At 47.2% G+C, this 25,569-nt stretch overlaps 3 protein-coding genes across 3 annotated transcripts in view; 2 read left to right on the top strand and 1 right to left on the bottom strand.

The window, feature by feature from the left end:
• The window catches only part of tceanc2 (transcription elongation factor A (SII) N-terminal and central domain containing 2), a 33,535-nt gene extending 14,620 nt beyond the window's left edge, over window positions 1–18,915 (bottom strand). Inside the window, exon 1 of the mRNA XM_068037534.1 lies at window positions 18,656–18,915. Coding sequence (XP_067893635.1) covers window positions 18,656–18,745 — 90 coding nt within the window. The 5' untranslated portion in view covers window positions 18,746–18,915. The remainder of the gene's footprint in view (window positions 1–18,655) is intronic.
• Window positions 800–12,219, top strand: LOC137372957 (C-reactive protein-like). Its single transcript, XM_068037523.1, has 3 exons — window positions 800–916; window positions 3,847–3,922; window positions 10,557–12,219. The coding sequence occupies exons 2-3, from the start codon at window positions 3,859–3,861 to the stop codon at window positions 11,168–11,170; spliced, it is 678 nt and encodes a 225-aa protein (XP_067893624.1). The 5' UTR covers window positions 800–916; window positions 3,847–3,858; the 3' UTR covers window positions 11,171–12,219.
• A 414-nt stretch (window positions 18,916–19,329) lies between the features above and the next one.
• The window catches only part of tmem59 (transmembrane protein 59), a 45,110-nt gene continuing 38,870 nt past the window's right edge, over window positions 19,330–25,569 (top strand). The window contains exon 1 of the mRNA XM_068037522.1: window positions 19,330–19,543. Within this exon, the coding sequence (XP_067893623.1) occupies window positions 19,367–19,543 (177 nt within the window). The 5' untranslated portion in view covers window positions 19,330–19,366. The remainder of the gene's footprint in view (window positions 19,544–25,569) is intronic.

Genomic DNA, 25,569 nt, shown 5'->3' with positions numbered 1-25,569 from the left:
TGCATATTTTAGTTCTACTCATGGAAACTTCCATTTGTCAAATAATTAGTTTTTGCATTTTCTATTTTAATTATAGTCTTTTCAGGTATTTCCAAATCGGTTTTCAAACAAATCTTAATTCTTTTACCTCTCAGGCAATTCAAAGCCACAACAGAAATGATGAGAACAATCAACTGGTACTGGCTAACAAAGACTTTATTTATTATTCCATTTCCAATCCAACATCTGTCTGAAGAGCATTTACTTACAAGGAAGATCTTGTTTTGAGGGACCATTCCATGCAATGTCTTTTGCCTACAGAAAGGTCTCCTGAAACAAAATGCTCTTTCTGCTAATACCTGCGCTCAGAGAGATGTGCTTTGAGCCTCCTTCATAGCAACAGTGCAGATCCTCGTGCATTCCATCCAAAACCATTTTCCATCCTCTATGTGACTCGTACAACATATAATGCCTTGAACATAATAAAACGTTCCAAGGTGCTTCACAGCAGCAATATAAAACAAAATATGACACTGAGCCACATAAGGCCTGCCTGAAGAGCTGCCCCCGCCAACTCCACCCACATCCCCCCACCCCGCCCCGGCGACCCGCACTGGAGAGGGTACCCATACTGGAAGCTTTCAGAAGGGCTTTGATGGCTCATTCCCACAAGGCAGCATGTGACACCCATCTTGTTGTTGCTTTTGCCCTGAACCCAGTTATTTGTCAGCAGATTTAATGTTCAATAATTAACCAGCGTGAACCTTCCCGAGTGGGATAAACAGGGTCATTGGCTCAGGGACGGATCAGAACTGTTCAATGACCTTATTGCTGTTTGTGAGTCTTCCATAAATTGTCCAATCTTTTCACTGTACAATTGCACTGATTCCAGATCGTGGGGAGGGAGATCGCCGTTCGCTGTCTACTTTTGCCCAGAGTGAGTACCCTTCAGAAATTCATTGAGAAAGTTCGAACATATAGTGAGAGAGAGAGAGAGAGAGAGAGAGAGAGAGAGAGAGAGAGAAAAAGAGAGAGAGAGAGAGAGAGAGAGAGAGAGAGTCAAAAATAGCAACAGATGGAGAATAGAGGGAACTAGACAGAGTGATAAGCTGCAGAGAGCTGGTGAAGCTACAGAGAGAGCAAGAGAAGAATTTTAGAGAAAGTCATAGTCATTTACGGCATAGTATGAGGCCATTCACCCCATCAAATCCATGCAGGCTCTCCAGTCAGCCCCATCCCCCTGCTCGATCCCCGTCGCTCTGCGAGTTTATTTCCCTCAAGTGCCCGTCCAATTTCCTTTTGAAATCATTCGTCTCTGCTTACCTTGTCTAAATCTTTCATAACCTTTATCAAATCTCCTTTGCTCCAAGGAGAACAACCCCAGCTTCTCCAACCTAGCCTTGTAACTAAAATTCCCCCATCCCTGGAACCATTCTGGCAAATCACCTCTGCACCCTCTCAAGATCGCTCACATCCTTCCTGAACTGAAGTGATTGTAACTGGACACAATACTCCAGTTGGGACCTAACCAGAGCTTCATAAAAGGTTCAGCATAACTTCCCTGCTTTTGTACTCAATGCCTCTATTTATGAAGCCCAAGATCCCATATGCTTTACTACCCACTCTCTCAATATGTCCTGCGACCTTCAAAGATTGATGCACATGCACCCCCAGGTCTCTCTGTTCCTGCACACTCTTTCGAACTATGCCATTAAGTCTATATTGTCTCTCCCTATTCCTTCTGCTGAAATGCATCACTTCACACTTGTCAGTATTAAATTCCATCTGCCACCTCTCTGCCCATTCTGCTAGCCTATCTATGTCCTGTTGCAGGCAGTTCACAGCATCCTCACTATTTGGTATCATCGGCAAATTTTGAGATTCTACTCTGTATTCCAAGATTCAGGTCATTTATGTATATCAAAAAAAAGCAGCGGCCCTAGCACTGACCCTTGGGGAACACCACTGTCTACCATCCTCCAGTCTGAAAAACAACCATTTATCATGACTCACTGTTTTCTGCCCTTAAGCCAACTTTTTATCCAATTGGACACTGACCCTCCTATTCCATGAGCCTCAATTTTGTTAACCAGCCTTTTATGTGGTACCTTATCAAATGCTTTCTTAAAATCCATAGGAACAACATCCACCGCATTCCCTTAATCAATCTTCTCTGTTACTTCATCAAAAAATTCAATTAGTCACGCACGATCATTTACAAATCCATGCTGGTTATCCTTAATTAACTCAAACCTCTCTAAGTATCCATTGATAGTTTCCCTGATTATTGTTTCTAAAACCTTACTCACCACTTATGTTAAACTAACAGGTCTGTAGTTGCGAGGACAGTCCTTACACCCTTTCTTGACTAAGGTATTACATTTGCCACTCTCCAATCCTCTGGTACCTCCCCCGTATCCAGGGAAGATCATCCAGACCAAATGACTTATCTACCCTAAGCAAAGCCAACTTTTTGAGTAGCTCCCCCTCAATTTTTACCCTGCCCATTGCCTCTACTCTCTCCGCTTTTACCGATATTTCGTCAGATTCCTCATCCATAGTTGGGTGGCACAGTGGTTAGCACCGCAGCCTCACAGCTCCAGCAACCCGGGTTCAATTCTGGGTACTGCCTGTGTGGAGTTTGCAAGTTCTCAGTGTCTGCGTGGGTTTCCTCCGGGTGCTCTGGTTTCCTCCCACAAGCCAAAGACTTGCAGGTTGATAGGTAAATTGGCCATTAGCAATTGCCCCTAGTATAGGTAGGTGGTAGGGAAATATAGGGACAGGTGGGGATGTGGTAGGAATATGGAATTAGTGTAGGATTAGTATAAATGGGTGGTTGATGGTCGGCACAGACTCGGTGGGCCGAAGGGCCTGTTTCAGTGCTGTATCTCTAAACTAAACTAAAATAAATAAACACTAATACAAAGTACTTACTAAGTATTCTAGCTTTGCCCTGCTCCTCTAAGCATATATTACCCTCTTTGTCCCTAATCGGCTCTACTCCGCCACTTACTACCTGCCTACTATTTACATGCTAGTTGAAGATTTTTGGGTTCCCTTTTATGTTGACTGCATTCTATTTTCATATTCTCTCTTTGCCAGTCTTATTTTCCTCTTCATTTCCCCTCTCATCATATTGCATATGGCCTGGTTCTCACCTCATGACTTCATCTGACAAGCATTATAACACCCTTTTTTTTTGTTTCATCATCATCTCTATCTCCCTCGTCATCCAAGGAGCTCTGTTCTTGGTTCCCTTACCTTCCTCCCTTGTTGGAATGTTCCTAGCCTGTACCTGAAACATCTCCTTAAAGATCACCCATTGTTCCGTTACAGCTTTTCCTGAAAGTCTTTGGTTCTGTTTAATCCTGGCTAGATCCCTTCTCATGCATTGAAAGATAATGACAGAGAATTGGACTGAGAAAGAGGGAGAGACAGAGAAAAGGGAGAGACAGATACATAGAATGACAGAGCAAGACAGACAGAGAGATGCAAAGAGACAGACAGCGAGACAGAAGGGGTGGATAGAGAGAATCTGCAGAAGAGAATGGAAGAGAGACAGACAGATAGAGAGACATGACAGGGAGAGACATGACAGTGAGAGACAGAGTTATAGCGACAGAGATATCGAAAGACACAGATATGGTGAGACAGAAAGAGGGAGAGAGAGGGAACTGCAGAGAGAGAGAGAGAAAGAGGGAGGCAAAGACAGAGATGAAGACACAGATAGCGAGCGAGAGAGAAAGGAGGGAGGGATAGCCTAGAGAGAGCGGGAACGTGAAGAATGCGAGGGAACTTTGGAGATAGTGACTGAGCCTGAGAGTGTCAGACAAGGTTTTAATGACCCACTGGTATTATTATTTACAGGCTGGACACAGGATGAGGGACTTTATTGCATTTCTGCTTGTGATTTGCATTTATCTGCCAGTGACGGCTGGTGCGGGTATGTTAAGACTTGATTAGCTCATCATTCAAATTGTATTTTACATTGCTGGCACCGACATACACACACACAAAGAATAGACGACTCCAGTCACAGTCTGTGCTGAGGCATCTGTGTGTGAGAGGGTGGGGAGATCGCTGGGGTTACAGTGTTTGAGGGGGAGAGAGAGCGGGGAGATGGCTGGGTACAATGCGTGTGTGTGTGTGTGTGCGAGCGAGAGAGGGAGTGGGGAGATCGCTGGGGTACAGTGTGTGAAAGAGAGTGGGGAGATCGCTGGTGTACGGTGTATGTGAGAGAGTGGGGAGATCGCTGGGGTACAGTGTGTGAGAGAGAGTGGGGCGATCGCTGGGGTACAATGCATGTGAGAGAGAGAGTGGGGAGATCGCTGGGGTACAGTGTGAGAGAGTGGGGAGATCGCTGGGGTACAGTGTGTGAAAGAGAGTGGGGAGATCGCTGGTGTACGGTGTATGTGAGAGAGTGGGGAGATCGCTGGGGTACAGTGTGAGAGAGAGTGGGGAGATCGCTGGGGTACAGTGTGTGAGAGAGAGTGGGGCGATCGCTGGGGTACAATGCATGTGAGAGAGAGAGTGGGGAGATCGCTGGGGTACAGTTTGTGTGAGAGAGAGAGTGGGGAGATGGCTGGGGTACAGTGTGTATGTGTGTGTGTGAGACAGAGGGTGGGGAGATGGCTGGGGTACAGCGTGTGTGTGAGAGAGTGTGGAGATAGCTGGGGTACAGCGTGTGTGTAAGAGTGGGGAGATCGCTGGGGTACATCGTGTGTGAGAGAGAGAGTGGGGAGATCGCTGGGGTACAGTCTGTGTGAGAGAGTGGGGAGATCGATGGGGTACAGTGTGTGTGAGAGAGTGGGGAGATCGCTGGGGTACAGTGTGTGTGAGAGAGTGGGGAGATCGCTGGGGTACAGCGTGTGTGAGAGTGGGGAGATCGCTGGGGTACAGCGTGTGTGAGAGAGTGGGGAGATCGCTGGGGTAGAGCGTGTGTGAGAGTGGGGAGATCGCTGGGGTACAGCGTGTGTGAGAGAGAGAGAGTGGGGAGATCGCTGGAGTACAGCGTGTGTGAGAGAGTGGGGAGATCGCTGGGGTACAGCGTGTGAGAGAGAGAGTGGGGAGATCGCTGGAGTACAGCGTGTGTGAGAGAGAGAGTGCTGAGATCGCTGGAGTACAGCGTGTGTGAGAGAGAGAGAGTGGGGAGATCGCTGGAGTACAGCGTGTGTGAGAGAGTGGGGAGATCGCTGGGGTACAGCGTGTGAGAGAGAGAGTGGGGAGATCGCTGGGGTACAGCGTGTGTGAGAGAGAGAGAGTGGGGAGATCGCTGGAGTACAGCGTGTGTGAGAGAGTGGGGAGATCGCTGGGGTACAGCGTGTGAGAGAGAGAGTGGGGAGATCGCTGGAGTACAGCGTGTGTGAGAGAGAGAGTGCTGAGATCGCTGGAGTACAGTGTGTATGTGTGTGTGTGTGAGACAGAGGGTGGGGAGATCGCTGGAGTACAGTGTGTGTGTGTGTGTGTGTGTGTGTGTGTGTGAAGGTGGGGAGATCGCTGGGGTACAGAGTGTGTGTGAGAGAGTGAGTGGGGAGATCGCTGGGGTACAGTGTGAGAGAGAGAATGGGGAGATCGCTGGGGTACAGTGTGTGTGAGAGAGAGTGGGGGGTTCGCTGGGGTACAGTGTGTGTGAGAGAGTGGGGAGATCGCTGGGGTACAGCGTGTGTGAGAGTGGGGAGATCGCTGGGGTACAGCGTGTGTGAGAGAGAGAGAGTGGGGAGATCGCTGGGGTACAGTGTGTGTGAGAGAGTGGGGAGATCGCTGGGGTACAGCGTGTGAGAGAGAGAGAGAGTGGGGAGATCGCTGGGGTACAGCGTGTGTGAGAGAGAGAGAGTGGGGAGATCGCTGGAGTACAGCGTGTGTGAGAGAGTGGGGAGATCGCTGGAGTACAGCGTGTGTGAGAGAGTGGGGAGATCGCTGGGGTACAGCGTGTGAGAGAGAGAGTGGGGAGATCGCTGGAGTACAGCGTGTGTGAGAGAGAGAGTGGGGAGATCGCTGGAGTACAGCGTGTGTGAGAGAGAGAGTGCTGAGATCGCTGGAGTACAGTGTGTATGTGTGTGTGTGTGAGACAGAGGGTGGGGTGATCGCTGGAGTACAGTGTGTGTGAGAGAGAGAGTGCTGAGATCGCTGGAGTACAGTGTGTATGTGTGTGTGTGAGACAGAGGGTGGGGAGATCGCTGGAGTACAGTGTGTGTGTGTGTGTGTGTGTGTGTGTGTGTGTGTGAAGGTGGGGAGATCGCTGGGGTACAGAGTGTGTGTGAGAGAGTGAGTGGGGAGATCGCTGGGGTACAGTGTGAGAGAGAGAATGGGGAGATAGCTGGGGTACAGTGTGCGAGAGAGAATGGGGAGATCGCTGGGGTACAGTGTGTGTGAGAGAGAGTGGGGGGTTCGCTGGGGGACAGTGTGTGTGTGTGTGTGTGTGTGTGCGCGCGCGTGTGAAGGTGGGGAAATCACTGGGGTACAGTGTGTGTGAGAGTGTGTGGAGATGGCTGGGGTACAGCGTGTGTGAGAGATAGAGTGGGGAGATCGCTGGGGTACAGTGTGTGTGTGCATGTGTGAGTGGGGATATCGCTGGGTTACAGTATGTGTGTGTGTGTGTGTGTGTGTGTGAAGGTGGGGAGATCGCTGGGGTACAGTGTGTGTGAGAGAGTGGGGAGATCGATGGGGTACAGTGTGTGTGAGAGAGTGGGGAGATCGATGGGGTACAGTGTGTGTGAGAGAGTGGGGAGATTGCTGGGGTACAGCGTGTGTGTGAGAGTGGGGAGATCGCTGGGGTACAGTGTGAGAGAGAGAGAATGGGGAGATCGCTGGGGTACAGTGTGAGAGAGAGAGAATGGGGAGATCGCTGGGGGACAGTATGGGTGTGTGTGCATGTGAAGGTGGGGAAATCACTGGGATACAGCGTGTGTGAGAGAGTGGGGAGATCGCTGGGGTACAGCGTGTGTGTGAGAGGGTGGGGAGATCGCTGGGGTACAGCGTGTGTGAGAGAGTGGGGAGATCGCTGGGGTACAGAGTGTGTGAGAGAGAGGGTGGGGAGATCGCTGGGGTACAGTGTGTGCGCGAGAGAGAGTGGGGAGATCGCTGGGGTACAGAGTGTGTGTGTGTGTGAAAGAGAGAGAGAGAGAGAGAGAGTAGGGAGATCGCTGGGGTACAGTATGGGTGTGTGTGTGCATGTGAAGGTGGGGAAATCACTGGGGTACAGTGTGTGTGAGAGAGTGTGGAGATGGCTGGGGTACAGCGTGAGTGAGAGAGTGGGGAGATCACTGGGGTACAGTGTGTGTGAGGGTGGGAGAACGCTGGGGTACAGTGTTTGTGTGTGAGGGTGGGCAGATCGCTGGGGTACAGTGTGTGTGAGAGCGAGAGTGGGGAGATCGTGGGATACAGTGCGTGTGAGGGTGGGAGAACGCTGGGGTACAGTGTTTGTGTGTGAGGGTGGGCAGATCGTGGGATACAGTGCGTGTGCGAGAGAGTGGGGAGATCACCGTCGTACAGCTTGTGAGAGAGTGGAGTGATCGCTGGGGTACAGTGTGTGAGAGAGAGAGAGTGGAGTAATCGCTGGGGTACAGAGTGTGAGAGAGAGAGTGGGGAGATCACTGTGGTACAGTGTGTGTGTGAGGGTGGGGAGAAAGCTGGGTTACAGTGTGTGTGAGAGAGAGAGAGAGAGAGAGCGAGTGAGGAAATCGCTGGGGTACAGCATGTGAGAGAGGGTGGGGAGATCGCTGGGGTACAGTGCGTGTGCGAGAGAGAGAGTGGGGAGATCACCGTGGTACAGTGAGCGTGAGAGAGAGAGTGGGGAGATCACCGTCGTACAGTGTGTGTGTGAGGGTGGGGAGATCGCTGGGGTACAGTGTGTGTTTGAGGGTGGGTAGGTCACTGGGGTACAGTATGGGTGTGTGTGCGAAGGTGGGGAGAACGCTGAGGTACAATGTGTGTGTGAGAGAGTGGGGAGATGGCTGGGGTACAACGTTTGTGTGAGAGTGGGGACATCGCTGGGGTACAGTGTGTGTGTGTGAGAGAGTGGGGAGATCGCAGGGGCACTGTATGTGTGAGAGAGAGTGGGGAGATCGCTGGGTTACAGTGTGAGAGAGGGTGGGGAGATCGCTGCGGTGCAGTGTGTGTGTGTGAGGAGATCGCTGGGGTTACAGAGTGTGTATGTGAGACAGAGGGTGGGGAGATGGCTGGGGAACAGTGTGTGTGTGCGTGTGTGAGAGGGTGGGGAGATTGCTGGGTTACGGTTTGGGTGTGGGTGTGTGTGTGAAGGTGGAGAGATCGCTGGGGTACAATGCGTGTATGAGAGAGAGTGGGGAGATCGCTGACGTACAATGTATGTCTGAGAGAGTGGGGAGATCGCAGGGGCACTGTATGTGTGTGAGAGAGTGTGGGGAGATCGCTGGGGTACAGTGCGTGTGTGATAGAGGGTGGAGAGATCGCTGAGGTACAGTGTGTGCGTGTGAGAGGGTGGGGAGATCGCTGGGGTATAGTGTGTGTGTGATAGAGGGTGGGGAGATCGCTGAGGTACAGTGTGTGCGTGTGAAAGTGTGGGGAGATCGCTGGGGTACAGTGTGTGTGTGAGAGGGTGGGGAGATCGCTGGGGTACAGAGTGTGTAAGTGTGTGTGAGACAGAGGGTGGGGAGATGGCTGGGGTACAGTGTGTGTGTGTGCAGTGTGTGTGTGAGAGAGGGTGGGGAGATTGCTAGGGTACAGTATGGGTGTGTGTGTGAATGTGGGGAGATCACTGGGGTACAGTGTGTGTGAGAGAGAGTGGCGAGATCGCTGGGGTACAGCGTGTGTGAGAGAGAGAGTGGGGAGATCGCTGGGGTACAGAGTGTGTGTGCGAGAGAGAGTGGGGAGATCGCTGGGGTACAGTGTGAGAGAGAGAATGGGGAGATCGCTGGGGTAAAGTGTGTGTGTGTGTGTGTGTGTTTGCATGTGAAGGTGGGGAGATCGCTGGGGAACAATGCATGTGAGAGAGAGAGTGGGGAGATTGCTGGGGTACAGTGTGTATGTGTGTGTGTGAGACAGAGGGTGTGTAGATAGCTGGGGTACAGCGTGTGTGTGAGAGTGGGGAGATCGCTGGGGTACATCGTGTGTGAGAGAGAGAGTGGGGAGATCGCTGCAGTACAGCGTGTGTGTGCATGTGTGAGTGGGGATATCGCTGGGTTACAGTATGTGTGCGTGTGTGTGTGTGTGTGTGAGAAGGTGGGGAGATCGCTGGGGTACAGTGTGTGTGAGAGGGTGGGGAGATCGCTGGGGTACAGTGTGTGTGAGAGAGTGGGGAGAGCGATGGGGTACAGTGTGTGTGAGAGAGTGGGGAGATCGCTGGGGTACAGCGTGTGTGTGAGAGGGTGGGGAGATCGCTGGGGTACAGTGTGTGTGAGAGAGTGTCTGTGTGAGAGAGGGTGGGGTGATGGCTGGGGTACAGTGTATGTGAGAGTGTGGGGTGATCGCTGGGGTACAGTGTGTGTGTGACGGTGCGGTGAACGCTGGGGTACAGTGTGTGTGTGTGTGTGTCTGTGTGAGAGAGGGTGGGGTGATGGCTGGGGTACAGTGTATGTGTGAGAGTTGCGTGATCGCTGGGGTACAGTCTGTGTGTGAGGGGGGAGGTGATCGCTGGGGTACAGTCTGTGTGCGAGGGAGGGGTGATCGCTGGGGTACAGTGTGTGTGTGAGGGGGGAGGTGATCGCTGGGGTACAGTCTGTGTGTGAGGGTGGGGTGATGGCTGGGGTACAGTGTGTGTGTGAGGGTGGGGTGATCGCTGGGGTACAGTGTGTGTGTGTGAGGGTGGGATGATCGCTGGGGTACAGTCTGTGTGTGAGGGGGGAGGTGATCGCTGGGGTACAGTCTGTGTGTGAGGGTGGGGTGATCGCTGGGGTACAGTCTGTGTGTGAGGGTGGGGTGATCGCTGGGGTACAGTCTGTGTGTGAGGGTGGGGTGATCGCTGGGGTACAGTCTGTGTGTGAGGGTGGGGTGATCGCTGGGGTACAGTCTGTGTGTGAGGGTGGGATGATCGCTGGGGTACAGTCTGTGTGTGAGGGTGGGGTGATCGCTGGGGTACAGTCTGTGTGTGAGGGTGGGGTGATCGCTGGGGTACAGTCTGTGTGTGAGGGTGGGGTGATCGCTGGGGTACAGTCTGTGTGTGAGGGTGGGGTGATCACTGGGGTACAGTCTGTGTGTGAGGGTGGGATGATCGCTGGGGTACAGTCTGTGTGTGAGGGTGGGATGATCGCTGGGGTACAGTCTGTGTGTGAGGGTGGGATGATCGCTGGGGTACAGTCTGTGTGTGAGGGTGGGGTGATCACTGGGGTACAGTCTGTGTGTGAGGGTGGGGTGATCGCTGGGGTACAGTCTGTGTGTGAGGGTGGGGTGATCACTGGGGTACAGTGTGTGTAACTCTCTCCAGCGGCAGCATGGTGTCTTCTTGATCTTGGATGACGGTTGTCGGACCTGGGGACTTGTGATTAGTGAGGGACCGTCCTTTTGCAGGTCGCCTCTCCCTTAACTCTCTTCCTGTGTGCTGCAAACTGCTGATATCATTCCAAAGGGTATTTAAGTACGATTTGAACTCTGTTATTTTCCAGGCTTGGCAGGGCAGTCGGTGATTTTTCCAACCGAGACTGCGGACAGCTACGTCAAACTACTCCCCAGCAATTTCTCCGACCTGTCTGCCTTCACTCTCTGCATGAGATTAGCCTCGGAAAAAACGCAGGATTATGCCCTTTTCTCCTATGCGGTGCCCAACAGTGACAACGAGCTATCGCTCTGGCTAGAGGACGGAAAGTTAGCCCTCTACCTGGGCAGTACTGGTGTTCTCTTTGACCTTGCAGCACCCACCGCGTTGCTCAGGCACATGTGCGTGAGCTGGGAGTCTTGCAGCGGACTGATCACCTTCTGGCTGGACGGAGTCCGGAGCCTCCGGAAAGGTGGCAAACGGGACGGCCTGGTGCGCGGTGGCGGTGTGACCATCCTGGGTCAGGATCAGGACTCGCTCGGGGGGAGATTTGAACTCAAGCAGTCCTTCGTCGGGGAGGTGACGGATGTCAACCTGTGGAGTCACGTCCTGTCTGCAAGCGCCATCAGGGCGATAAGCCAGGGTTGCTATGCTGCTGGGGGGGATGTCATCGACTGGGCAGCGATACGGCACCAGAGCGACGGGACGGTGACCATTGAGGACAACCGGGACTGCATCGTCTAAAATTCGTCATAAGAGCTCAACGTGCAATCACCACTGTCATCCCCCCTCCCCCGTCAATCACCACTGTCATCCCCCCTCCCCCGTCAATCACCACTGTCATCCCCCCTCCCCCGTCAATCACCACTGTCATCCCCCTCCCCCGTCAATCACCACTGTCATCCCCCTCCCCCGTCAATCACCACCGTCATCCCCCTCCCCCGTCAATCACCACCGTCATCCCCCCTCCCCCGTCAATCACCACCCGTCATCCCCCCTCCCCCGTCAATCACCACCCGTCATCCCCCTCCCCCGTCAATCACCACTCGTCATCCCCCTCCCCCGTCAATCACCACTGTCATCCCCCCTCCCCCGTCAATCACCACCCGTCATCCCCCTCCCCCGTCAATCACCACTGTCATCCCCCCTCCCCCATCAATCACCACCCGTCATCCCCCTCCCCCGTCAATCACCACTGTCATCCCCCCTCCCCCATCAATCACCACTGTCATCCCCCCTCCCCCGTCAATCACCACTGTCATCCCCCCTCCCCCGTCAATCACCACTGTCATCCCCCCTCCCCCGTCAATCACCACTGTCATCCCCCCTCCCCGTCAATCACCACTGTCATCCCCCCTCCCCCGTCAATCACCACTGTCATCCCCCCTCCCCCGTCAATCACCACTGTCATCCCCCCTCCCCCGTCCGCGTTGAGAGAGACAGGCAATTTGAGTGCTGTGTACAAGACAAGACATTCATATCTGCAGCAACCTTCTCATTCGTTTCTGGCCCTTTTTGTGGAAGTCACCAGCGAGATGATTCTGCACCCTGGCGCTGACAAACGCACGGAAATGTTAACGCTTGCGGTGCTGAGCGGCACATTCAAGATTCCGAGACAGTCCGGTTAGTCGAAGCTGATCCTGTTCTGAATTGCGATTGTCCAGATTTCTACTTAGCAAGACCTGGTCTGTTTCTCTCTCTGCTTCTATTACACTGACGCGTCCGTGAAGAGTTTTTGATTAAACTGTTAACAGTGGTTGTTTTATCAAACTAATAAATCAGCATCAAAAGAAGAGGTTAGTGTCTGTATAAATTTTGCTGGTGTCCGTGTCTAATATTGAATTAAACACAGTGCAACCCAGCTCTCCCGACGTAAGCTAAATATTTGCGATGGGGGCACTTCAAAGCCATGCAAATGCGAATACAGAAAGCAGAGAGGAGTATAGGAAGTGGAGGGGTGAAATCACAAAGGAAATTTGGAAAGCCAAGAGAGGGCATGAAAGAATATTGGCAAGCAAAATCAAGGTGATCCCTAAAATGTTTTATCAATACATTAAGAGTAAGAGGATAACTAAGGAGAGAGTAGAGCTCATAAAAGACCAAAAAGGTAACCTATGTGTAGAGGCGGAAGATGTTGGTATTGTTCTTAATGAATACTTGGCGTCTGTCTTCACAAAAGAAGGGGATGAGGCAGATATTGTAGTTAAGAAAGAGGGGTGTGAAGTATTGGATGTGATAAACATAGGGAGAGAGGAAGTATTAATGGGATTAGCATTCTTGAAAGTTGATAAATCACCAGGGCCATTTGAAATGTACCCCAGGCTGTTAAAAGAAGCAAGAGAGGAAATAGAGGAAGGTCTGACCATCATTTTCCAACCTCACTGGATGCAGGTGTGGTGCCAGAGGATTCGAGGACTGCTAACGTTGTACCTCTGTTTGAAAAGGGAGTGAACTATAGATTGAATAATTACAGGCCAGTCAGTCTAACCTCAGTAGTGGGAAAATTATTGGAATCCATTCTGGGAGACATGATAAACTGTCACTTAGAAAGGCATGGATTAATCAAGGAAAGCCAGCATGGATTTGTTAAGGGAAGATCTTGTTTGACCAACTTGATCGAATTTTTTGAAGAAGTAACAAGGAAGATAGATGAGGGTAGTGCAGTGGATATGGTCTACATGGATTTTAGCAAGGCTTTTGACAAGGTCCCACATCTCGATCTTCCAAGCCAAGATCGTTTCTCACTACTGTACTGCTCTCATCCTTTATTAACAGAGCTACCCCACCTCCTTTTCCTTTCTTCCTATCCTTCCGAAATAGGAAAAACCCTTGAAACGTCCCAGTCTTGGTCACTCTGCAAGTCTCTGTAATGGCTATCATATCATACCCATTTATTTCAATTTTTGCTATCAATTCATCCATCTTGTTATGAATGCTGCGTGCATTCAGATAAAGAGCCTTTAATTCTGTCTTTTTACCATTTCTTCCCTAGTCTGACCTGATTTATTGGTGCACTCTTATGTTTGTATGCTCTGTCCTTTCCTATCACACTCTGGTTATCATTATCCATATCACTACCCTGCACTATTGCGTTGTCCTCTCAAATTTCTAAATCTCCCTTCACTTGAACCCTCTCCCCAACTATTTAGTTAAAGCCGTCTCTACAGTCCAATCATGCGATTCGCCAGGACACTAGTCTCTCCGTGATCGTCAAAACCATTAAAACGTAAAAAATATACCTACACAGCGAAATCCGTTTAACTGATCACAATCACTGTGAAGCAGACAGAGATCATTGTGATGCAGTTTGGGAGCAGTGTGAAGCAGGCCGCGATCACTATTACACAGGTCGGCAGCAATGTGAAGCAGGCCGGGAGCAGCTGATTGGTGAGTCGTTGCTGAGTCTTTCTTTTTTGAATAAAAAGTTTAATAGCTCAATAAATAGAGGCATAGCAGGGCACTGCAGACTGATGGAGTGCACATCCTGCTCCATGTGGGAACTCCAGGATGCTTCTTGTGTCCTGGACAACATGTGCAGGAAGTGTTGTCAGCTGTAGCAGCTTGAGCTCTGGGTTTCAGAGCTGGAGCAGTAACTAGCATCACTACAGTGCATCTGCGAGGCTGAATGTTTCGTGGATAGCACATTTATAGATGTGATCACCCCACAGCTTAAGAGTATGCGGGGAGAGAGGGAATCAGTGACCACCAGGCAGTCAAGAAGGACCAGGCAGGTAGTGCGGCAGTCATGAGTGCATCTCACTTGCCAACCAGTACTCCATTCTAAATACTGGAGAAAGTGACTGTTCCTCTGGGGTGTGCAGCGAGAGTCTAGACCACAGCAGGCTCAAATACACGAGGGGGCAGGGAAGGGGAGGAGCAGGAGGAAGGTTTGAAAAACAATAGCAATAGGGAATTCCACACTTCGGGGAACAAACAGGCATTTATGTGGCCGCAAATGTGAACCCAGGATGGTATGTTGCCTCCCGACGCCAGGGTCAAGGATATCATTGGTGCAGCTGCAGAGCACTCTGAGCAGGGAAGGTGAGCAGCCAGCAGTCATGATCCCTACTGGTACTAATGACATAGGTAGAAAGAGGGATGAGCTCCTGCAGGCAGAGTTTATGGAGCTAGGAAAGAAACTAGCAAGCAGGACCTCAAAAGGTAGTAATTTCCGGATTACTCCCAGTACCATGTGCGAGTATAGAAACAGGGGGGATAGAGCAGATGAATGCGTGGCTGCAGAGATGGTGCAGGAGAGAGCTTCAGATTTCTGGAGCATTGGGATTGGTTCTGGGGGACAGGCCAGACGGGTTGCACCTGAACAAAGCCAGGCCAATGTCCTTGTGAGGTGATTTGCTAGTGCTATAGGGGAGGGTTTAAACTAACTTGGCAGGGCTGTGGGAACCAGGAGGTAAATTTAGAGAGGAAAGCCAAAGTACACAGAGAATTGGGAGAGACAGATAACACTAGAGTAGGAAACAGTAAGGCATTAGGTGGGGTCAGTGTAAGAGGGAATGGAATTAGGTCTAAATTAGGTTTACTGTGCACGTATATGAATGCACAGAATGTGGTAAATAAGGTTGATGAGCTGCAGGCACAGATAGCCACGTAAAAATATGATGTTGTGGTGATAAGGAAGTAAAGGAGGAGGGGTAGCTTATTGGTTAAGGAGAACATTACAGTTCTGGAGAGAGAGGTTGTCCTAGAGGGGTCAAGGACAGAATCTATTTTGTTAGAGCTAAGAAACAATAGAGGTACTATTACATAGCTGGGGGTATTCTACACGCCACCAACTAGTGGGAAGGATATAGAGGAACAAATTTGCAAGGAAATTACAGACAAGCGCAAGAATTATAGTGTAGTAATATTGGGGGATATTAATTATCCCAATATAGACTGAGATAGTAATAGTGTAAAAGGTAGAGAGGGACTAGAGTTTCTAGAATGTGTTCTGCAGAAATTTATAAATCAGTATGTTTGCAGTCCAACGAGGATGGAAGCATTGCTGGATCTGGTTCTGAGGTATGATGTGAGTCAACCCAGTGACTAAGGGAACATACAGGGGACAGCAACCATAGCATAAGGTTTAGGTTAGCTATCGAAAAGGACAAGTAGCAGTCCAGAGTAAAGATAATTAATTGGGGGACTGGAGAATTGCAAATGTTACACCATTGTTTAAAAAATGGTGTCAGGAAAAGCCCAGCAACTACAGGCCAGCTTAACCTTGGTGGTGGGAAAGCTTTTAGAAATGATAATTCAGGACAAAATTGGTAGTCACTTGGACAAACGTGGATTAACTAAGGAAAGCCAGATGGATTTGTTAAGGACAAATCATGTTCAATTACCTTCCTTGAATTTTTTGATGAGGTAACAGAGAAGGTTGACGAGGGTAATGTGGTTGATGTGGTGTACATGGACTTTCGAAAGGCATTTGATAAAGTACCACACAACAGGCTTGGCAGCAAGGTCAGAGTAGCAGCAGGATATGAAACTGGCTGAATAACAGGAAAGAGAGTAGTTGTGAACAGTTGTTTTTCGGACTGGAGGAAGGTATACAGTGGGGTTCCACAGGAGTCTGTGTTGGGAACCCTGCATTTCTTGATGCATATTAACAACCTAGACTTGGGTGTACAGGGCACCATTTCAAATTCTGTGTATGACAAAAAACTTGGAAGTATTGTGAACTGTGAGGAGGATAGTGATAAACCTCAAGACAACATTGACAGGCTGGCGGAATGGGCGAAAAAGTGGCAGATGAAATTTAATGCAGAAAAGTGCGAGGTGATTCATTTTGGTAGGAAGAACAAGGAGAGGCAATATAAATTAAAGGGTACAATTCTAAAGTGGGTGCAGGAACAGAGGGACCTGAGGGCATATGTGCCCAAATAGTTTTAGGTTGCAGGGCAGGTTGAGAACGCAGTCAATAAAGCATATGCAATCCTGGACTTTATAAATAGGGACACTACAAAAACAAGGAAGTTGTAATAAACCTTTATAAAGCACTGGTTTGGCCTCAAGGACAGTATCGTGTCCAGTTCTGGGCACCAGACTTTCAGAAGGATGTTAAAGCATTAGAGAGGGTGCAGAAAAGATTCATGGGAATGGATCCAGGGATGAGGGACTTGAGTTAAGTGGATGAGTTGGAGAAGCTGGGTCTGTTCTCATCTGAAGATGATTAAGAGATTTGGTAGAGGTGCACAAAATCATGAGTGCTCTGGGCAGAGTAGATAGGGAGGAACTGTTCTCATTGGTCAAAGGAACCAGAACCAAGGACATTGATTAAATGTGATTGGCAAAAGAATCAGCAACATGAGGAAAAACGTCTTTATGCAGTGAGTGGTTAGGATTTGGACTGCACTGTCTGAGTGTGTGATGGGGTCAGATTCAATCATGGCATTCAAAAGAGAATTGGACAATTATCTGGAGAGATAAATTTGCAGGGCTACCAAGACAAGGCTGGGCAGCATAACTCGGTGACTTGATCTTACAAAGAGCCGGCACAGAGGCGATGGACTGACTTCTGTGCTGTACCATTCTACGATTCTATGAATAGAATCTCTTCCCAACTATGGAACCCCACTATTTAAAGAAAGGAGGGAGTGAGAAAACAGGGAACCTGTTAGCCTGACATCAGTAGCAAGGAAAAGGCTAGAATCTATTTTAAAGGACATGATAACTGGACACTTAGAAAATAATGGTAGGATTGGGCAGAGTGGACATGGATTTATGAAAGAGAAATCATGTTTGACAAACCTGTTGGGAGTTTTATTGAGGATGTAACGAGCAGAATAGATAAGGGGGAAAACAATGGATGTGATGTATTTGGATTTTCAGAAGGCTTTTGATTAAGTCCCACACAGGTTAGTAAGCAAAATCAGAGACCACTGTATTAGGGGTAATGTATAGTATGGACTGAGATAAAAACAAAGTGCTGGAAATATTCAGCAGGTCTGGCAGTATCTGTGGAGAGAGAAACCGAGTTAACGTTTCAGGTCGGTGATCTTTCAACTGATGAAAGGTCACAGACTTGAAACATTAACTCTGTTTTGCTCTCTACAGATGCTGCCAGACCTGCTGAGTATTTTCAGCACTTGGTTTTTATTTCAGATTTCCAGCATCCACAGCACTTTGGACCAAATGTAATATTTCCAAGTTTGCTGATGACACAAAACTAGGTGGGAATGCAAGTTGTGAGGAAGATATAAGGAGACATCAAGGGGATTTGGACAGGCTAAGCAAGTGGGCAAGAACATGGCAGATGGCATATAATGTGGAAAAAATGTGAAGTTATCCACTTTGGTAGGAAAAACAGAAGTGCAAAGTATGTCTTAAATGGTGAGAGATTGGAAAGTGTTGATGTCCAAAGGGTCCTTTAATTTTATTTTAGTATGGATTGTGAGTTGGTTAATAGGATGTCCTTGTTCATAGTTGCTGAAAGCCAACATGCAGGTGCAGCAAGCAATTAGGAAGGCAAATGGAATGTTGGCCTTTATTGCAAGAGGATTTGAGTGCAGGAGTAATGCAGTCTTGCTGCAATTTGCAATTGTATACAGCCTTGGTGAGACTGTACCTGAAGTACTGTGTGCAGTTTTGATGTCCTTACCCAAGGAAGGAGAAATTTGCCATCGAGGAAGTGCACAAAGGTTCACCAGACTGATTCCTGGGGTGGCAGGATTGTCCTACGAGGACAGACTGAGCCTAGATTCTTTAGAATTTAGGAGAGTGGTGAATCTCATTGAGACATACAAAATTCTTACTGGGCTCGACAGGTTAGATGCAGGAAGGATTTCCCCCCTGGTTTGGGGTGGGGGTGCTCTAGAACCAGGAGACACAGTCTCAGAAAATGTAGGCCATTTAGGAATGAGATTAGGAGGAATTTTTTCACAGGGGGTGGTGAATGACAGCTGTGAAGGCTCAGTCATTATATTCAAGACAGACCGATATATTTCTAGATATTAAAGATATAAAGGACATGGGGATAGTGCAGGAAACTGGCACTAACGTAGATCAGCTATGATCTAGTTGAATGGCCCATTTCTGTTCCTATGTTCCTCCTTCACATCAACGTCAACTGACTACTTGGAAATGAGAAAACAAGCTCACAAAGGAAACAGTAAATAAATAATCAAATCTGCGATTGTCCAATATAAGTTACGGTTTTAAAAAAACGCCAGGTGCTAAACCTAGGCCTTCTGGAAACCATCGCCCGATGAGAAGACGAGACTTTACCTTTAAAGACGCGAGAGTGGCCTGGCGGTAAACTTTAGGCCGCTGCAGCGTTGGGCCCGCGGCGCTGCCCCTCACCATCAAATGGTCCATCACAAACACATTCCACGGTGGGCCGAAGGGCCTGTTTCAGTGCTCTATATCTAAATCTAATCTAAAATCACTCATTGTGTCCGAATAAACGACTCGAAACCACCTGGCGGTAAATGGGCAGCTCACACACACTCCAGCTCGCTCACTCCGCACCGCTCTACCACTGCATTCTGGGAACCCTGCATAATAACTACAAATCCCTGAAATAAAAGCAAGATGCTGGAAATCTGAAATAAAAAACAAGAAATGCTGGAACTGCTCAGCAATTCTGACAGCATCTGTGGAGAGAGAAACAGAGTTAACTTATCAGGGAAGGTCCACAGATGCTGCCAGACCTGCTAAGTAGTTCCAGCATTTCCTGTTTCTAATAACTACAAATCCCAACATCCCTTGCACGAGACCAGCAAACTGTTTCCGGCGATATTGATAATTTCTTTTTAAAGAAAAGAATTATGTATAAATAACACAAGCCAGACAGCAAGTATTGGGATTGTAGCCCGATGCGGACTTATTTAAAACGGGTTATATAAAAAACTGACAATAAAAATTGTCACTGTTGGAGCACATGCGCAGTTAGGTAAGGTGAGGAAGCGGCTCCCGATCACAACAAACAGACGGAAGATGGCGGCGGGAGCTGTAGGCTGCGCTCCTGTTGGTATTGTTCTTTGCCTGGGACTCGCTTTATGTTCTTTCTTCACCCTGTCACTGGCTTCTGATGCGTTCGAGGCGGTTTTGGGTGACACGGCGTCGTGTCAAAGAAGTTGCGAGATGACTTACAGCCTGCACACTTATCCGAAGGTAAGGCCGGCCGGCTCGGTGGCAGAAACAGAGGCCGGGGTCTGTTTGTTTATTTTTAAATTCTGTCCCTGTGTTATTTCTAATTATTACCCAGAGAGGATTTCATTTAACGATGCAGACAGCTTCTGTGATCCAGACAATTAAAATGCGCATTCTGTCAAAATGTGCGTCCAAACTGACAGTTGACGGATCCCAAGGAGTCTTTAAAAAAAAGGCCTCATCAAGATGCTGGTTGTACAGAGAAATGATTAACCTAAAAATGATCGAGGTACTACCGAGCTGAAAAGTACTGTAACTCATGAGAGCAAGATGGAAATGATTTTTAACTGTAGTCTGAATCTTGAGATCTCTTATTTACAAAAACAAGTTCTCGTTTCAGTAAAATAAAAGCAAAATACTGTGGATGCTGGAAATCTGAAATACAAACAGAAAGTGCTGGAAATAATCAGATCTGGCAGCATCTGTAGAGAGCCAAACAGAGTTAACGATCTTTCATCAGAAATGTTGAGCAAAATAAGTGCAGAGCTGTTCATTATTCTGTTGTTAACACTCTCTCTGGACTCCGCTTTGTCTTTCACTACATCTATTAGCCTTTTGTTCTGTGACAACCCTGTTGTTAATCTCCTGCCCTCCACCCTATCACACACCTTTCCTTTTGTTCTTCCCCCGCCCCCCCCCCCCCCTTTCAAAACCGATTACAATTCTAATTTAAAATAAAAACAAGAAATGCTGGAATCACTCAGCAGGTCTGGCAGCATCTGTGAAAAGAGAAGCAGAGTTAACCTGAAATGTTAACTCTGCTTCTCTTTTCACAGATGCTGCCAGACCTGCTGAGTGATTCCAGCATTTCTTGTTTTTATTTCAGATTTCCAGCATCTGCAGTATTTTGCTTTTATACAATTCTAACTTGCATCAGATTTCTGGTTGTGTTTTGAGAGAAAGCATGTGTCATGGCCATGCATAAATATTGATAATTGTGTGAAGCTGGTCAAACAATTAGCGCAGATTGTGAAGTATTGTATTTATATTTTAAAGGTAAATATTGAAGTTTGCAGTAGGTTAGGAAAATTGAAGCTAGTTTGTGACATCATTGTGATGTCATAATTTTATGGAGAAATCTAGGTGAAGGGTCACAACCCATAGTTGGGCCTTCTGAAAATAAGTTGTTCACTTCAGTTATAAGTAAATTGTTGGTCAAAAATAGACAGTAAATCCAAAATTTTCTGACTTCAAAATAGTTTGCCTGATCAGCTTTGTAAGGACCAAATTAATATTAAATGCTTACTTTGTTTAGTATAATATAAAAATAAAGTTGATTTGCATCATCAGTTGCATTATCATTGTCATCTCCTCCTGTAGAACATTTTTTACTTGTTCTCCCGTTGCCTGCATCATGTTAACTGCATATTGCATTAGTCCTGCATAATTTAGAGAGTAGATGAAGTGCTCTTGCATCAAACAAGCAACGTTGTTGCGTGTGTCATGTTTGAGCTACGTATTGATGTTTCTAGGTTTAACAGTAATTTTGGAACTCCATTTTGTGTGGTAGTTAGATTTAGTTTTGAAATAGGAAGACTTACACGTGTTGGAGGAAGTATGATTTGGCATATTAGGTTGGGGGGGGGGGGGTGAGGAGAGAAGGTGGGATAAATACTATTGGGTGATTGCCAAACTTGGGTTTACAAAGCTTGTAAATTGTTGGAGTAAGGGAATATGGAAAGCTTTGAGGTCCTAGAAAGCAATTAATCTTCCTTTTACTGAAGTGAAAGTTGCAGCTAGAAGTAAGTGCATTTGGAGACTGAAAATGGGAATTAGATTTTTTTTAAATCCATTTTAATCAAGTAGGATAAAAGGAGACAAAAGTAAAGTACTACAGATGCTGAAAGTCTGTAAATAAACTGAAAACACTAAGCAGATCAGGCAACATCTTAGAAGAAATCAGTTGAAGTTTAAAGCCTTCAGACACTTTCTCAGGACTGAGACAAAAAACAGTATTGGTAGTAGTTAAGTCTGGCTTCTGCAGGCCAACAAGTGGGACAGTCTTAAAAGCTTCAGTGTCCATAGTGTGGAGAAGGAGACAGAGCTTCTAAAGAGAGTGACATGTTGCCTAATTAACTAGTTAGTTTCCAAACAGCATGATGGTGACTTCCAGATTTTCCACCATGTTCCTGTACACTCTTGCTTCCACACTTGGAGTGGGTTGGATTATGAAAATGTTTACTATTAGATGTGTCATTATCTGTAATGGGAACAGCTGCAGGAAGTTTGATTTCCTCATACTTCATCGTGCAATCATAATGAACTTGACTGTGATCTTTGTGAGGCAACAGGCTTGAATAATTTGAAATTTGTGACAATTTGTATGTTTAACTGTAAAATGTACAACACAGTGGACCAATGTTTTTGTCTACTTTTAGTACACTATTTCAGTGTATTTATAGCACCTGAATAATTTCTTGATTTTTGAATCTGTAGGTATACTAGGAGAGCTATCAGTATGTACGTTGGCTTCAGTGCTTGGTGACCCTGATTTGATCCTGATCTGTGCTGAGTTAGCTAATTTTAACCAGGGTGATGATTTGGGAAAGGCTACAATTGTTCTTTATCCCTGCTAGCAAAGAGGGTGCAGGGCGAATCAGCCAGGGTTTCTGTTCTTTCTTTCTTGGATCTTGTGATTAAAATTTCATAGCGTGTGTGATTGGACCTGGCTGTGAACTGTTCCACTTTGATCTATGGTCAAAAATCTAACTGACAGTTGCTGCCTAGGATCATGTGTATGAACATAATGAATTAGGAGCAGGAGTAGGCCACTCGGCCCCTCAAAACTGCTCCGCCATTCAATAGGTTCATAGCTGAACTGATTTCTCCACATTACCACCTGCCCCGATAACCTTTCACCCCCTTGCTAATCAAGAATCTATCTACCTCTGCCTTAAACATAGTCAAAGACTCTGCTTCCACCGCCTTTTGAAGAGAGTTCCAAAGACTCGCTACCCTCTGAGAGAAAACATTTCTCCTCATCTCTGTCTTCAATGGGCGACCCCTTATTTTTAAACAGTGATCCCTGGTTCTAGATTCTCCCACAAGGCGAAACATCCTTTCCACATCCACCCTGTCAAGACTCCTCAGGATCTTGTGTTTCAATCAAGTCGCCTCTTACTCTTGTAAATTCCAACGGATACAAGCCTAGCCTGTCCAGTCGTTCCTTGTAAGACAGCCATTCCAGGTATTAGTCTAGTAAACCTTCTCTGTACCGCCTCCAACACATTTACAACCTTCATTAAATAAGGAGACCAGTACTGTACACAGTACTCCAGATGTGGTCTCAACAAAGCCCTCTATTGCTGAAACATAACCTCCCTACTTTTGTATTCAATTCCCCTTGTGTTAAACGATAACATTCTATTAGCGTTCCTAATTACATGATGTACCTGCAAACTAACCTTTGGTGTTTCGTGCACTAGGACACCCAGATCCCTTTGTATCTCAGAGCTCCACAATCTCTCACCATTTAGATAATATGAAAGCAAAATACTGCGGATGTTGGAAATCTGAAATAGAAACAGAAATGCTGGAAATACTCAGCAGGTCTGGCAGCATCTGTGGAGAGAGAAGCGGAGTTAACGTGTCAGGTCAGTGACCTTTCTTCAGAACTGGCAAATATTAGAAATGTGAAGGGTTTTAAGCAAGTAAAGCGGGGGTGGGTCTTTCAACACACCATTAACATATTGTTTGCCTTTGCTGCATGACCTTCTGGTCGGTTATTCTCTGTGACCTTGTCCTATCTATACCTTCTCCTTTGTTATCTCTTGCCCCACCCCCACTTTACTTGCTTAAAACTTTTCACATTTCTAATATTTGCCAGTTCTGAAGAAAGGTCACTGACCTGAAATGTTAACTCTGCTTCTCTCTCCACAGATGCTGCCAGACCTGCTGAGTATTTCCAGCATTTCTTGTTTTTATTTAGATAATATGCTTTTTTTATTCTTCCTGCCAAAATGGACAACTTTGCATTTTCCCACATTATACTCCATCTGCCAGATTTTTGCCCACTCACTTAACCTATCTGTATCCCTTTGTAGCCTCCTTATGTCCTCTTCACAACCTATTTTCCTACCTGTCTTTGTGTCATTAGCAAATTTAGCAACCATACCTTCAGTCCCTTCATCTGTCATTTATATAAATTGTAAAGAGTTGAGGTCCCAGCACAGATCCTTGTGGCACGCCACTCATTGCATCTTGCCAACCAGAAAATGACCCATTTATGCCTACTCTCTGTTTCCTGTTAGCTGGCCAATCTTCTATCCGTGCCAATATGTTATCTTCTACACCATGAGTTTTTATTTTTTGCAATAACCTTTGATGTGGCACCTTATCAAATGCCATCTGGAAATCTAAGTACAACATATCCACCGGTTCCCTTTCATCCACAGCACACGTAAAGAATAGCAATTTGGACCTGTACAGGTGTGATGCTGTTGTGCATGGAATCATACAGTAGCACTACATACAAAAACTAATGCCTTCAGGAAAGGAAAGGAGGAAGTTCGTGAATTTTGTTTTCAAAAGAAAACTCAACTCTGAGGGGCATTTGTGGTACCGATTTCTGGCTGGTGACAGGGTTCACAGTGCCATCCCTAAATCGTGTTTGACAAATTTATTAGAATTTTTTGAAGATATAACTAATAGGGTAGATAAAGAAGAACAGTAGATGTAGTGTACTTGGATTTCCAAAAAGCATTCGATACAGTGCCACACAAGAGGTTAATGTGCACCATAAAGGCTTAGAGTTGGGGGCAATATATTAACATGGATGGAGGATTCGTTAACAGACAGGAAGCTGAGTAAGGATAAACAGGGCATTTTCAAGTTGGCAGGCTGTAACTATTGGAGTGCTGTAAGGATCAGTACTGGGGCCTCAGCTATTTACAATCTATATTGATGACTTGGACAAACTGACAGTTAAAGTATCTAAATTTGCTGATGCTACAAACTTAAGTGGGAATGTAAGCTGTCAGGAGGACGTAAAGAGGCTGGAAAGAGATATCGACGGGTTAAATGAGTGTGCAACAAGGTGGCAGATGGGAGCATAATGTGTGCAAGTGTGATATTCACTTTGGTCGCAAAAATAGAAAAGCAGAATATTTTTTAATGGGTGTGAAACTTTTAAATGTTCAGAGAGACTTGGGTATACTTGTACAAGGAACACAAAGTTAGCATGCAGGTACAGCAAACAATTAGTAATTTGGGCGGCACAGTGACGCAGTGGTTAGCACCACAGCCTCCGCTCCAGTGACCCGGTTCAGTTCTGGGTACTGTCTGTGCGGAGTTTGCAAGTTCTCCCTGTAACCGCGTGGGTTTCCGCTGGGTGCTCCAGTTTCGTCCCACAGCCAAAGACCATCAGGTTGATAGGTAAGTTGACCATTGTAAATTGCCCCTAGTGTAGGTAGGTGGTAGGAGAATGGTGGGGATGTGGTAGGGAATATGGGATTAATGTAGGATTAGTATAAATGGCTGGTTGTTGGTTGGCACAGACTTGGTGGGCCGAAGGGCCTGTTTCAGTGCTGTATCTCTAAATAAATAAATGGCACATTGACCTTTATTGCAAGGGGATTGGAGTACAAGAATAAGAAAGTCTTGCTACAGTTGTTATCAGGCCTTGCTTGGTGAAATCACACCTGGAATACTGTGCAGTTTTGGACTCCCATTTCTAAAGCAGCACATACTTGCCTTGGAGGCTGTAGAGCGAAGATTCACTAAATTGGTTCCTGGGATGAGAGGCTGAGTAAATTGGGTCTATACTCTCTGGAGTTTAAAAGAATGAGAGGTGATCTCATTGAAACATACAAGATTCTGAAGGGGCTTGACAGGGTAGACATTGAGAGGTTATTTCCCCTGGCTGGGGAATCTAGAATGTGGGGGCACAACTTCAGGATATGGGGCCGATCTCTTAGGACTGAGATGAGGAAAAATCTCTTCAACCAGAGAGTTGTGAATCTTTGGAGTTGTCTACCCTAGAGGGTGTG

The sequence above is a fragment of the Heterodontus francisci genome, chromosome 8 (assembly GCF_036365525.1).
Source record: "Heterodontus francisci isolate sHetFra1 chromosome 8, sHetFra1.hap1, whole genome shotgun sequence".
In the NCBI taxonomy this organism is placed as follows: domain Eukaryota; kingdom Metazoa; phylum Chordata; class Chondrichthyes; order Heterodontiformes; family Heterodontidae; genus Heterodontus; species Heterodontus francisci.
The sequence above is the reverse complement of the archived record's forward strand: the minus strand, read 5'-3'. Positions and strand labels throughout refer to the sequence as shown.